We start from the raw sequence: 14029 nt of genomic DNA on the forward strand, positions 1-14029 counted from the left end.
AATGAATTCACCACAATTAACTGTTTGTTGAATAAAGCCGCAAACGTCTTATAGAAGCATTTTATTATCACAATATCACAATACGTTAGTGACCCTCCAGTGGGTTTTCACATCTACTATAGAGGAATTATCGATTTTTATATAAAGCCATGTGTAAACTCATCACAAACAGAAACATATTGTCACCTCAACTATTCAGCCCATATCACGTTAATCCTGAACATTAGCAGGATTAGTCACTAAGTGAGAATTTAAAGTGAATTTAACAATTACAGCCCAAGCAGCTGAAATGGAAAAATTCTCTAAGTCAGCTTCATCCAGTATGGCTACTCTGGCCTTAAATTTGAAATTCATGTGAATTCTGTTTAAATTCTCTTTTTAGCGAATACTCCTGTGAGTAGGTATTATATTTACTTTTATCCTCAGTATTTTTGTATTTGTGCAGTGGAGTGTCCATTTAAGTATTTCCAGATCAACAAAAAAGCAGAAAGCATGTTCAAAAATCCTGTTATTTCTATAAAAGCATGTGCGTGCATGGCTGTGTGATTGCATGGGTCTGTGCGTGCCTGTGTCATTGCATGGGTCTGTATGTGCCTGTGTGAGTGCATGGGTCTGTGCATGCCTGTGTGAGTGCATGGGTCTGTGCATGCCTGTGTGATTGCATGCGTGTGCATGCCTGTGTGATTGCATGCGCGTGCGTGCGTGCCTGTGTGATTGCATGGGTCTGTGCGTGCCTGTGTCATTGCATGGGTCTGTATGTGCCTGTGTGATTGCATGGGTCTGTGCATGCCTGTGTGAGTGCATGGGTCTGTGCATGCCTGTGTGATTGCATGCGTGTGCATGCCTGTGTGATTGCATGCGCGTGCGTGCGTGCCTGTGTGATTGCATGGGTCTGTGCGTGCCTGTGTCATTGCATGGGTCTGTATGTGCCTGTGTGATTGCATGGGTCTGTGCGTGCCTCTGTGAGTGCATGGGTCTGTGCGTGCCTGTGTGATTGCATGCACTTGCGGGCCTTTGTGATTGCATGGGTCTGTGCGTGCCTGTGTGAGTGCATGGGTCTGTGCATGCCTGTGTGATTGCATGCGCGTGCATGCCTGTGTGATTGCATGGGTCTGTGCGTGCCTGTGTGAGTGCATGGGTCTGTGCATGCCTGTGTGATTGCATGCGCGTGCATGCCTGTGTCATTGCATGGGTCTGTATGTGCCTGTTTGATTGAATGGGTCTGTGCGTGCCTGTGTGATTGCATGGGTCTGTGCGTGCCTGTGTGAGTGCTTAGGTCTGTGCGTGCCTGTGTGAGTGCATGCCTGTGTGATTGCATGCGCGTGCGTGCCTGTGTGATTGCATGGGTCTGTGCATGCCTGTGTGAGTGCATGGGTCTGTGCATGCCTGTGTGATTGCATGCGCGTGCGTGCATGTGTGATTGCATGGGTCTGTGCGTGTCTGTGTGAGTGTATGGGTTGTGCTTGCCTGTGTGATTGCATGGGTCTGTGCGTGCCTGTGTGATTGCATGGGTCTGTGCGTGCTTGTGTGAGTGCATGGGTCTGTGCGTGCCTGTGTGATTGCATGCGCGTGCCTGTGTGATTGCATGGGTCTGTGCGTGCCTGTGTGATTGCATGGGTCTGTGCATGCCTGTGTGAGTGCATGGGTCTGTGCATGCCTGTGTGATTGCATGGGTCTGTGCGTGCATGTGTGATTGCATGCGCGTGCGTGCCTGTGTGATTGCATGGGTCTGTGCGTGCCTGTGTGAGTGCATGGGTCTGTGCGTGCCTGTGTGATTGCATGTGCGTGCGTGCCTGTGTGATTGCATGGGTCTGTGCGTGCCTGTGTGATTGCATGGATCTGTGCATGCCTGACAAAGAGAGAGAAAGAGGTTGAAATTGAAGACCAGTTAACTTGTGGAGGAATTGATGAACACTGTGCCAGGTCGACATTTAGATAAGTTGTCTATGGTTTTTTTTGGTGAGATTTTTGTTCCAGTGAATGTCGCCCGTGGGTGAAATATAACATGCCACTTAGACAATCTGGTAAAGTTTTTGTTAAGGAATCTATCAGTAACGTCTACCATTTACAGGTCGACAAAGACTAAAGTTCAAAACTAAGGAAATGCGCTTCAATAGATGCGGGGTCTAACCGACATAGTAAGTCTAGCCGAAAACAAAGGAGGAGACTGATAAACCTGTTGTTAATTTAAAATTAAAGCACAAGGTACAAAACAAATTGGATCAATCAGCACAGAAACCAATGGAATCAACCAGAATATTCTACTGCCTACACTTTTGAATATGTGACTTTTATTAATATCTCCCAAAGCGTAGATTGATAGCTAATCACACAGAGTTTAGTGCATTGGAGGCAAGGTATATTTCAGGTGATCATAGATGGTATTTACCTCTGACAGCTACCTCCGCAATGCTCTGGGCCCCTCGCTGAGTTTGACATACATACACTCCATCATCATCGGTTCTGGCCCCACGGATGATGAGTCGTCGCAATGGACCATTTTCTTCCATGTGGTGCCTCTTCCCTGGGTGTAACCGCTGATCTTCCAGAAACCAGGACGTTCGAGACCCATCTGGAACCGAACACTCCAATATGGCGTCCTGCCCCTCTCGCACTGCAATATCTCTCAGGGGTGCTGGGAATCGTTCACCTACCTCTGCAGAAAGAATGCATCAGAATAAAACTCATCAACAAAGAACAGTCAGCAGTCATCTGATACAATGTATTAAAGTAGTAACATAGAGAAACAAAAATGAATTAAAGCGGCACTGTCATGCCGAACTTACCTTTCCCCAATCGATTTCTCTTCTCTTCCTCTGTCAGGATCTGTTCTTCATTTCTTCCTGTCTGCTCTAGTTTTCTTTAAAACATAAGACAAAGTAGGGACTATTTTTCTTATGGAGGTTTCCTACGCCTGACCATCTCTGACCAGCAAAGAAGCAAAGTGTGCTCCGTTTCATGTGGTCAGAGACATTTTCACACAATTCTTACCTTTCCCCTGTGATCTTGGGATGCTTCCTGTCAGTATTCCCGAATGTCCTGTCACTTAGACAGAATGCTGGCGAAACTACTGAATTTCGTCCTAACAGAATGAGAACAGTTTCTCCATTTGTGTTAGGACAAATTCGGGACTTTGTTCGGATCGGAATTTAATTTGAATGAATGAAATTCCGATCCGATTCGTGCCGCAGCATCTTGCAGCCGCTTAGTAGATAACTCCCTAATTCCCACGGTATCAGGGAGCTATCTACGAAAAGGCTGAAAGACCTAAATTGGTCTTTCAGACAAATTTACTAATACCAAGTAAAGATTACTTAGTATTAGTAAATTCTGCCCCTACTCCCTATATTGCGGCTGCTGTTGTAAAAAAAAACAACCCTGGTGTTCCCTAGCCCCTACCCATGAGCGGTGGGTGGGGGCCCTAAATGAATATGGGGGGGACCTATTGTCCCACCCGGCCCCCACCCATGAGCGGCGGGTGGGGGCCCTAAATTACAATAAGGGGGGGACCCAGGGCCGGCCTTAGGCCTTTAGGCGCCCTGTGCGAAAAATCTTCACAGCGCCCCCCTTCCCCACTCCTTTCCCCCCTCATTCCCCTTCCCACACACCCTGTCACACACACACACAGGCAGGCAGCCATACACACGCACACACAAACACACGCAGGCAGTCACACACAGACAGCCACACACAAACACACACACACAGACATAGAATGTGAAGGCAGATAAGAACCATTAGGCCCATCTAGTCTGCCCAGTCAGTCACACATAGGCAGTCACACACACACACACACAGAGGCAGACAGCCACACACACACACACACACACAGACAGACAACCAAACACACAGAGGCAGACAGACAGCCACACACAAACACACACAGGCAGACAGCCAAACACACAGAGGCAGACAGACACACACACACAGTCACACACACACACAGGCAGACAGTCACACACACAGACAGTCAAACACACAGACAGTGACACACACACAGGCAGACAGTCACACACACACACACACACAGGCAGTCACACACACAGACAGTCAAATACACAGACAGTCACACACACGCAGACAGTCACAAACACAGAGAGTCAAACACACAGTCACACACACACAGGCAAACAGCCACACACACAGGCAGACAGTCACACACACACAGTCACACACACACACATAGACAGTCACACACACACACACATAGACAGTCACACAGACAGTCACACACACAGGCAGACAGTCACACACACACACACAGTCACACACACACACAGTCACACACACAGGCAGACAGTCACACACACACAGACAGTCATACACACAGACAGTCACACACACACACACACACACAGACAGTCACACACTCACACACACAGACCGTCACACACACAGACAGTCACACACACAGACACACAAACACAAGCAGACAGTCACATAGTTACCTCTGTTAATTATGGAGGCAGACAGGCAGTGCATCTCCTGGATTCTGGTTGTTGGGGGAAGCAGGGACTCCTTCCTGCTTCCCCTGCAGCAGTTTTCCGGCAATTTTAGCTCCGCCCCCGCCGCACTGTAAGCTCCGCCCCGCCACACGGTAAGCTCCGCAGGCCATGTTTGAGCTGTGTCGGCCGCAGGGCGCCCCCTGCTCCATGGCGCCCTGTGCGGCCGCACAGCTCGCACACCCCTAAGGCCGGCCCTGGGGGAACCTATTGTCCTCCACCCCAGGCCGCACCGATGAGCAGCGGGCTGGGGCCCCTAAATTACAATAAGGGGGGGGCAATTATCCTCCTTCCCCTTGCCCTCACACATGGGCGGCGGGTGGGAGCTAAATGTAACCACCCCCCACAGGTGACTAGAGGTCGTCAAGCCCCTAGTCACCACCCTCACTGAACATTTTTTATTAAATTCCTACCTACCCCCCTCACTCTTTATTTTAACAATAAAACTAAATACCTGTAAATAAAACAAACATATAAATAAAAAACATATTTTTTTCAGCCCCAAAAAAGGCCCCAAAAAATTCCACAATACCTGTTGAACTTTGAAATAAAAATAAAAATTTAAAGCAACCAATCAGAGGGTATTGAGTCATATGACACAGCATGGGAAAATTCCAAAGAACTTTCCCACGCTGTGTAAAATGACACTGGCTGCTCACTGTTTAGTAGACATGCCCCTACTTGCAGCATAGCGAGTAGGGGCATTCGGAGATTTATATCTCCCTTATGCTATTATGGGGTTCATATTGACCCCCATAGAGTGAGGGAGGACATGGGGGGCTTAGGAAGTGGCGCTGAGCACTGCCCCCTCACGCTTCTATTTTTACATTTTACAAGGAGGGAGCTGCGTGCCGGTAGCTCCCGCCTTGTAATAAACCAAACGAACGAACAAAGAGGTCTTCGCTCATTCGTCTGAAATTTCTATTCATTCCTTTGTCTTTCTGACGAATGAATGAATAGATGAAATTCCCGTTCGCATGCCCAAGTGTTTAACTGGGCATGCCCGGGAATTTCACAGCGCTATCTAGTGTGGGCAGATGATGTGTCCCACAGGTACTTTATGTACCCACACAAAGATGGCGGCGCCCAGGACCTAGGTCCAGGCAGAAAATAAAGATAAAAAAATAGGTAATGGGGGCTTAGGGGCATTTGAGGGTAACTAGGGGGAAAATAAATAGAAATTAATTGTTGTATTCCTAACACTATAGTGTTCCTTTAATGAGGCAAATGTTAATAAACATATAGTAACATCTAAGGTTTGTATCTGTTCAAATACATGAACAGCTGTATCCAGGTGTCTGTGTTGCATGATGGAAGTTGGGTATAATATTTTTGAAAACTTTTTATAAGTGGTGCAAACATGTTAAAGGGGTTGGGTCACCAATGCAATGTGGCTGCTGGTTACACTGGTTTCCATGGTGACTGCCCCACGTTTGTTACTATAGGTTCCTTTTCAGAACACTTTTTATCCATAACTCCCGCTGAGTTCTTTCTTACTGCTTGCTCTTAGGCCGGCGATAAGTGAACATTCTTGGAGAATGAAGGGGCAAGTCACACAATATCCATTTCATGTGCATTGCCTTCATCTACAGCCAGCGCTGATTTGCCACTTTGCTGGCTGTCTCTCATCGCTAACAAACCTAATAGGGCTTAACAGACAAACCGAGAAAAACAAAAAAAACATGGAATGCACTGTGACTTGAAGCTAAAGACAATTTAAAAGTTGCAATCAAATGCAACAGATATGGAGCTTGGCCCAGGGCAGACTGGAAATTAAATAATCACAGTACTAAAATATCTTATCGTAAAAGACTATTGTCTGCCAGTAATGGAGGGATTAACCAATTATTTGTGAAAAAAATCCCCATTTAAATCAGTTATACCGAGTTATACCTTTGTTTCATTCATAAAATACAGAATGTTACCGAATATGTGTAGATATGTGCAGATACCTGGGAAGACTTAATGGTATGTACCTCTGTATGCACTGCTTTGCCTTGAATTGGTGACTCGGGGTAAAAAAAAAACACAAGTGGAACTTACCTTAATTGCCAAAATGCATCTAAATAAGAAATGTAATGCATGGACTTGTTTATATTATAAAGATTAATATGACATATGATTCAATTTTAATAATATAACCCTTACCACTATATACCTCTAATAAGGTCTCAGACCAATCGCTACGCCTCGGCAACAGTCTGATAGAAGAACACATTATGTTGGTTGGGCCCTCAAGGTTCTATATGGGGAAGGATGATGCACAAAGCACTGTAGACGAGTGGATGTGGCAGGATAGGATTTACTACAGGATGGACTGTTACTCCTATCAAGGGGGCTAAACACCATTTGAGGTCCTCATTAGTAACATATTCCATCGGTACCTAGCTATGTAAGCCTGTATATCTCATGTTATTACCAGATCGACGTCTGGACCTAGCCTGTTTACAGCTTAATAATACACTTTAAGTCGTTGTTATACTGCGTTAAATGACCCAGCCTGTTTGTATTACATATTATAAAATCTAAATTTTAAACTATATCTGCTATGCCACACACCTATAACTCTAAGCATAGCCAAACATGTCATACGATTGTGTAGCTAGGCATTAACACCATGTTTTACCAATGCATCAAAGCTTGCTATTCTCAATGTATATACATATATAAAATGTGCTGTTTTTCTGTCACATACATAACTATTGTTGAAATGCTTGCGTCTGCTGTCGTGGCTCTGCAAGATTGTATGTTTTATTATGCACAAGAAAAATAAAGAATTTAAAAAAAAAAAAGCTTTTTTTATACTAAATTATAGGATTACATAAGTTTAACAGTTTACCTTCTTCTACAAATGTCTGATTATTTTCTATCATGAAATATCTTAATAGTCTATTTGTTCCACAAAGGACATGTTTGACATACCTCTCACGTGTAACATGACAGCACTCAGTGTGTTTCCAGCTGTGTTGGAGGCACCACATACATACAAGCCACGGTCCTGCTGTCTGCAGAACAGCACCTTCAGGATGAAGTGGCCTTCACGATCCTCATAAATCAATGTTCTGCGCCCTGGACTTACTGCACGATTATCTTTGCGCCAGACAATTTCAGGACGGGGTTTACCAGTCACCAAGCATCGAAGTTTGGCATGTTTTCCTTCATTGACTGTGAAGACTTTAACCTGAGGTGGGGGGTCCCCTAGAACAGGCTCTTGACCTTGGCGTGTGGCTGGATCTACTAGCAGGACAGCAGCGGCTAAACATTGGCCTTCTCTGTTACTTGCCCGGCATACATATACCCCAGCATCAGGGGCATGAACATGGGAAATGTATAAGGTGTGACCGCCAGGAGACAAACGATAATGAGATCCGTCGCAAAGGTCCTTCATGCTTACTCCATCTTTCTCCCATTGGACTATTGGCTCCGGTTTCCCCGAAAGCCTACAAGAAAGCTCTGCACTTTGACCCCGACATAGTCTTTGGGACGTTGGGACAAGTAGGAAGTGAGGAGGGAAGTCAGGAATCTCTGAATAATCAGTTTTAGAAGATAGCAAGTAATTCCCATCTGAGCTAAGTTCTTGAGAGTTGGAAGAGTTAACAGAGTTAGAGCTTGGAGTAACATTGGATATTGCAGCGCTTGGCCCACTTTTTAAGGTCAAAGGTAGCTCAGATGGCAGCTCAGGTGGTAATGTGCAAGGTTCGTTAACCTCATTAAAGTTGTGCGTAACTGTGAGTTTAGCTCCAGCGTAGCCTTCACCAGACCAGTTACTGGCTCGGCACATATAATGTCCCGAGTCCTCCAATTTCAGGTCACCAATCACGAGCTGATACCATTGCCCATCTTGTTGAACATTACATCTACCTCCCAGTTCTAATCGAATATTTCCCACACGCTCCCAGAGTACACAAGGTGGAGGATCCCCACTAATGCAGCATCTCATGACAGCTTGAGAGCCAATGGGTGCAGTGACAGAGCGAGGGAAAGACAGGAAACGTGGGGCTCCGTTTGGCATTTCAAGAGCCAGATGAGAATTGGGTGGAGGAAGGGATAGAGCCGCCATTTACCTGCCAGAGAAAAGAGGAGAAATTTAGGGGAGGTTAGACTTTTCAGTGTTTTGCAATGTAATTTGTCAGCCAAACTGTTCATAGAAGCGTGGTGAGAGTCAAAATAACTGGACAGAAAACATTTAAGCCTAAAATGTGAAATTCACTTTGAATTCCCCCCAAAAAATCACACTTACGTGAATACCCTATTAGCATTTAGTTTTAGCACCTGGAGGGCCCTCCCTTGGTTTTCAAGCAGTAAAATAAAGTGGACATTAAAAATAGATCAGACTGTTAGTGATAAATGGGAATGGAGTCCCAGTGACTGGGATGAAGAGTCTCATTGACTTGAGGTTCCTTCTTAGTCTGGAACTCAGTGAGTTAAATCAAATGATCAATTATTGGAAATATTATATTTTACACCAAAAATACTTCAAATCAGGTAATTGTTTTTTTTCGCCTAAAACTTTTAATTCCATATTCAGTTTTCAGTGATTTATGGGCTAAAATGTATAGTTTTGCCCATCACTACTCCCACAATACTCAGCAGTCTCAGACTACAGGTTAAACTTAGACAAGACAGAAGCGCTGCCGGTTCAGATCCCTGCAGAGACACTGACAACTCTCCAAGCACACTACCCATTCCACTTTAACCCCTCACACATTCGCTATCTAGGAATAAACCTACCGGCAGATGTAACCCAAATCTACGCCCTGAACTACACCCACTTACAGCAGGCGAAGACAGACATCACATCATGGGAAGGTCTTTCCATATAATGGTGGGTAGGCTAGCCTCGATAAAAATGAACATACTCCCCAGGTTCCTCTACTTATTTCAGACGCTACCTATCCCTCTATTCACAAAAGACTTCAAAATTCTACAAACCCACATAGACCAAATTATATGAGCGCATAAAAGAGCCAGGATAGGGAGGGCCATACTGTATCTACCTACAAGGGCAGGAGGCCTGGGCTTACCAAACATGCTACAATATTTTCATGCGGCACAACTAGCCCAAATACAAACCTTACATGCTCCAGCAGGACTCAAGCGATGGGTAGACTTGGAACACGACCTGTTCGGTAGGGACTTCTCCTCCCTATATATCTGGATGCCAAAACAAGCTAGGCCTAGACTCCCACAGACAACCCCAGCCCTCACAACTTCGATTGCATCTGGAACAAACTTGCACTCAAACACGCACTCACAACAAACCCCTCCCCCCTAACCCATAGGGAAAGCATTGGATTGGATAAAATCTGCACAGGGGCAGGGCTAAATGACCTTTTGGCCAATCAGGACCTCCTGATAGAGATGCATTGAATCAATGCATCTCTATGAGGAAAATGCAGTGTAGGGACGCTGAACTGCAGGGCTTGCTTACTGTGCGCCCTGAGCCAGGAAGCCCCTCCAGTGGCCATCTAAGGAGTGGCCACTTGGAGGTGTCCCTAGGGGCAATGTAAACACTGCCTTTTCTGTGAAAAGGCAGTGTTTTCATGAAAATGCCTGAAGGGAGCTATTATACTCACCAGAACAGATACATTAAGCTGTAGTTGTTGTGATGACTATAGTGTCCCTTTAATATCCTTTGTTTGTTTATCCCACTTTATGTGATAACTTGTTACCTTTTTACCTTTCTCCTGTTATGGTGCACACACACTAAATGTATGTACTCACCTTAAAAACTCAAAAATAAAGAATGTAAAAAACAAAAATTATAGTTTTGCTTCTAGCAATTTTATGGGATTTAATCCCTAAATGCTAAATTAATGTGAAATGAAAACTGAATTGAATAATTTCGGCAAAAAGTTCTGATTTGGAAACAATAAATCTCTAAATCAGTCGTAATCACAATTTGGCTATTTCAGACTAAATTTTGTAATGCGTTTTATTAGTTCAGTATAGTTAGACATAATTCCATGTTATTGCAGAACTTCAATTGCTGTATTTTATCCTTGACCTTGGTAAACCACAATAGTGAGATACTGTGAGATAGTATCCCTCATCTAAGGAATCTCAGTGTGTGAATAGACAGAATCTCTTTGAATCTTGCAAAATTGTGCTTAAAATATCCAATCTGTGATTCTAGCCATGAGGTTTTTTTCTGTCAGCTACTGTAATCTACCTTTTGTAATTCCCATTTTAATTTTCTGCAGTTTAGTGAATATTCCTGCCGGTGTTTGACATTCAATGGGCAGGTGTTCAGATTCTCAGAGTGAATAGGCAGATTCTCAGGGTAAATAGGCAGAATCTCAGTGTGCCCAATTTAGTGGGCAGATTCTCAGGGTGAATTAGCAGATTCTCTGGGTCTTAAGATAAGCAGACAGAACATCAGGGTGTAAATGGACAGAACCTCAGTGTGTGAATGGACGGAATCTCAATGTGTGAATGGACAGAATCTCAGTGTGTGAATGGAAAGAATCTCAGTGTGTGAATGGAAAGAATCTCAATGTGTGAATGACAGAATCTCAGTTAGAAATGGAAAGAATTGAAATGTGTGAGTGGACAGAATCTCAGTGTGTGAATGGACAGAATCTTAATGTGTGAATGGACAGAATTTCAGTGTGTGAATGGACAGAATCTCAATGTGTGAATGGACAGAATCTCAGTGTGTGAATAGACAGAATCTCTTTGTGTGAATGACAGAATCTCAGTTAGAAATAGAAAGAATTGAAATGTGTGAGTGGACAGAATCTCGGTGTGTGAATGGGAAGAATCCTAATGTGTGAATGGACAGTAGGCAGATTCTCAGGGTGAATAGGCAGAATGTATGTGTGTCCCACTTACAGAGAAGATTCTTAGAACTAACTATATTACCTGCCTTAATAATTCTAACTTTTCTAACTTTCATAAAACTGAATAAAAGACATAAATCATGGTTATTTACTAGAATGAGAATTATTAGGAATTCCAACTGTATTCACAGACCAGTGTAAAAAAATAGGTGACCCGGAAACATGGCTGACTATCAGAACTTTTCCAATTCAGCTAGTTTGGCCTTAAATCTGAAATTCACTTCAAATTAACTCTGAATTCCCGACAATTCTTAATTTAGTCAATATGATGATTATGAAACTTTCATTTTTTTAAAAAAGGTTAGAATGCCAAAAAATGCTCTTTAGGGCAGAAAACTAGTCAGTTCTAAGAATGGATGCCAAATTTAGAAGTAAGTTGAAAAGACAGATCAAATGATTTGACTATTGGCAACAGATGCAGATAACAGGTGTGTCTGAAAGGCCTGCTTGTTACTGTTTCTAAATAAACAAACATTGGGAGTTCTACGTTTCCTGTTTCATTTCCAAATACTAACATTCAGATCATTTTTAAGGTGGTAATATGAATTTACACCGATCCTGCACTCTTTATCATAAGCTATATCATTATTTAGCATTGCCAGCGAAATTTATAAATTCAGGATAAAAATGTCCAGCCAGGACTTTTACAAATCAGCAATTCTTTGCCTAAAATGTCTAATTCATTTGGTTTTACATTCAATACATTTCCGTGTTTAGTAAATAAACCCAATAAACTTTAAAATACCCCATTTTTTCGACACAGGCAGCAGACATATTGTTACTGTAATATATAAAAACATGTTCCCATCTTATAATTAAATAAACTTGTTATCAGAGAACTAACTGATTTACATTTAATTGTTAGCTGATAAATATATCTATTCACTAATCGATAGTAAATAGCTGGCAAACCACTTGGTAAATTTAGAATTTAAAAACACAAAAACAAAACTAGACTATGTTGGCCTAAATCTTACTACTCAGCGGTCACGTGACCAACATATAATTTACTGAATACAGTTGCCAAATGCACAAATATATTCCTGGACTTTCAACTCTTCTTGAGCTGGTGGGCAATATAAAGGGACAGTTGTCCTGTTGTATGTAGAATTCTTGTGCTGGAGCAGGGAACACAATTCATCAATCAGAGCATTTCTTTTGGGATCTCTCTCTTTGATTGATGCCCCATTTTTTAAGCATACAAGTGCTACATATGGCAGGGCAGAATTTTTCATTCTACGCCCTCGAATGTGTTGTAGTTACATGTAATTACATCCAGGAAGTCATTGTGGATGCTACTGAACAGGCTCCTAGGAGTTTTCATAGGGCATCAATTTCTTACCTTGCCCTGAGGTCTAGCCGTTACCTGTGCTCGTCAGGTTGTTCCAGGGCTAAAGATTGGGCGCTCTCTCCTAGGGCCAAGGCTCCAGCAGAGCCCTCTAGAGCAGGCAGCCGGAGGTCGTAGTGAGCCTCTCTTGTGAGTTTGGGCTGCTGTGCTGTCTGTAGAGGTGCAGGCCCCTCCTCACTAAGAAACAATCCTAATTTTAGTGTAAAGATAAAATGTCCTAGCAGCTGATCCTGTCATAACCCCTCGAAACACAGCGAAAGGAGCGGGCAGTCCGAGAGAGAGGCAGGAATAAAGAGCAATGTAGAGACAGCTGGAGGTGGAGGGACCTAAGCAGTTATGGCTCTTGGCTGTATCTGTTACACGCCTTGGAGAGAGGGGCAGGCATTGACGTGATTGATTGGTACAGATAAATATGTTTAGGCGTGTGACAAGGACTTTCTTTTTGGGGGGTGTAAGATAACGTAACGGTTTTGTGCTACGGCCGTGTAGTAGATGAATTTGAGTAATGCATTCCTGTCCTATCACTTCCGACAAAATCACTATACACCAGTGGTCTGCAATCCATCACGCCAACTCCCATGGGCAGTCTGACAAAGAGCAGCGTCTCTGTGCGAACGGGGCAGACCGCGACACAAAAAGCTTTCTGGCATTTGGCATGAGCCTGTCGCAGCATGCTACCCAGCGCAAGCCGCATACTATTCCTTGCTAACAGATTATACCCGATCTGCTCCTGGCCCCTTCTGGCATATTACCACCATGTCCTCACTCGTATCAGTAGCACGTATCATTTAACTCATACAGCATACCCTGGCCACAAGTCACCTCGGGTAGATTCCAAAACATGAATTCATAAAAACATTTATTACTGTTTTTATATAGCACTTACCCCAAGGAGACTCCTACAATGATGGTGTATTAAATGATGCGGAGCTGATTAACTGGTCCAACGATTCATTCTAATGGGTGCCATTCATCCTAGGGACTTAAAAAAAATTAATGATTAAGCTGACACTACTGGGAATAGAACCTACGGCGTAGAAGTTTGAATAGATACTATTGTGAGCACACTGACTTAGAACAGAACCTCTCAAAGATGTTTGATCATATACAGCAGTCAGTGCCACCAATCAGTAAGATCATTGTCTAAATGTAACGGAAAATGTCACTTTTTTTGGCATTGCGGTAGATATTCTTTCAGGTACTAACAATTTTATGCATTCATGCAGACAATGACAGAGTTACTCACTAAAGTGGGATTTGATGGGAATTCCCAGCGAATTCAAGGTTCATTTGAAAAAATTTTAAAACGTAAAACATAGCGGACCAGAAGAATTTTC

The 14029-nt window shown here is 43.5% G+C and overlaps 1 protein-coding gene across 3 annotated transcripts in view; it reads right to left on the minus strand.

Annotated features, from left to right (window-relative positions):
• OBSL1 (obscurin like cytoskeletal adaptor 1) overlaps nt 1-13054 on the minus strand; it is a 63566-nt gene extending 50512 nt beyond the window's left edge. For 2 of the 3 annotated variants that reach the window (XM_063429338.1, XM_063429337.1), the window contains exons 1-3: nt 12687-13053; nt 7425-8566; nt 2390-2656 (exon numbers count right to left, since the gene is read on the minus strand). In XM_063429338.1, coding sequence (XP_063285408.1) covers nt 2390-2656; nt 7425-8562 — 1405 coding nt within the window. In that variant the 5' untranslated portion in view covers nt 8563-8566; nt 12687-13053. Of the gene's footprint in view, nt 1-2389; nt 2657-7424; nt 8567-12686 lie in introns of all 3 variants that reach the window. The other variant, XM_063429335.1, reaches the window with a different exon arrangement.
• Nucleotides 13055-14029: the final 975 nt, after the last annotated feature.

The sequence above is a fragment of the Pelobates fuscus genome, chromosome 8 (assembly GCF_036172605.1).
Source record: "Pelobates fuscus isolate aPelFus1 chromosome 8, aPelFus1.pri, whole genome shotgun sequence".
Lineage (NCBI taxonomy): Eukaryota > Metazoa > Chordata > Amphibia > Anura > Pelobatidae > Pelobates > Pelobates fuscus.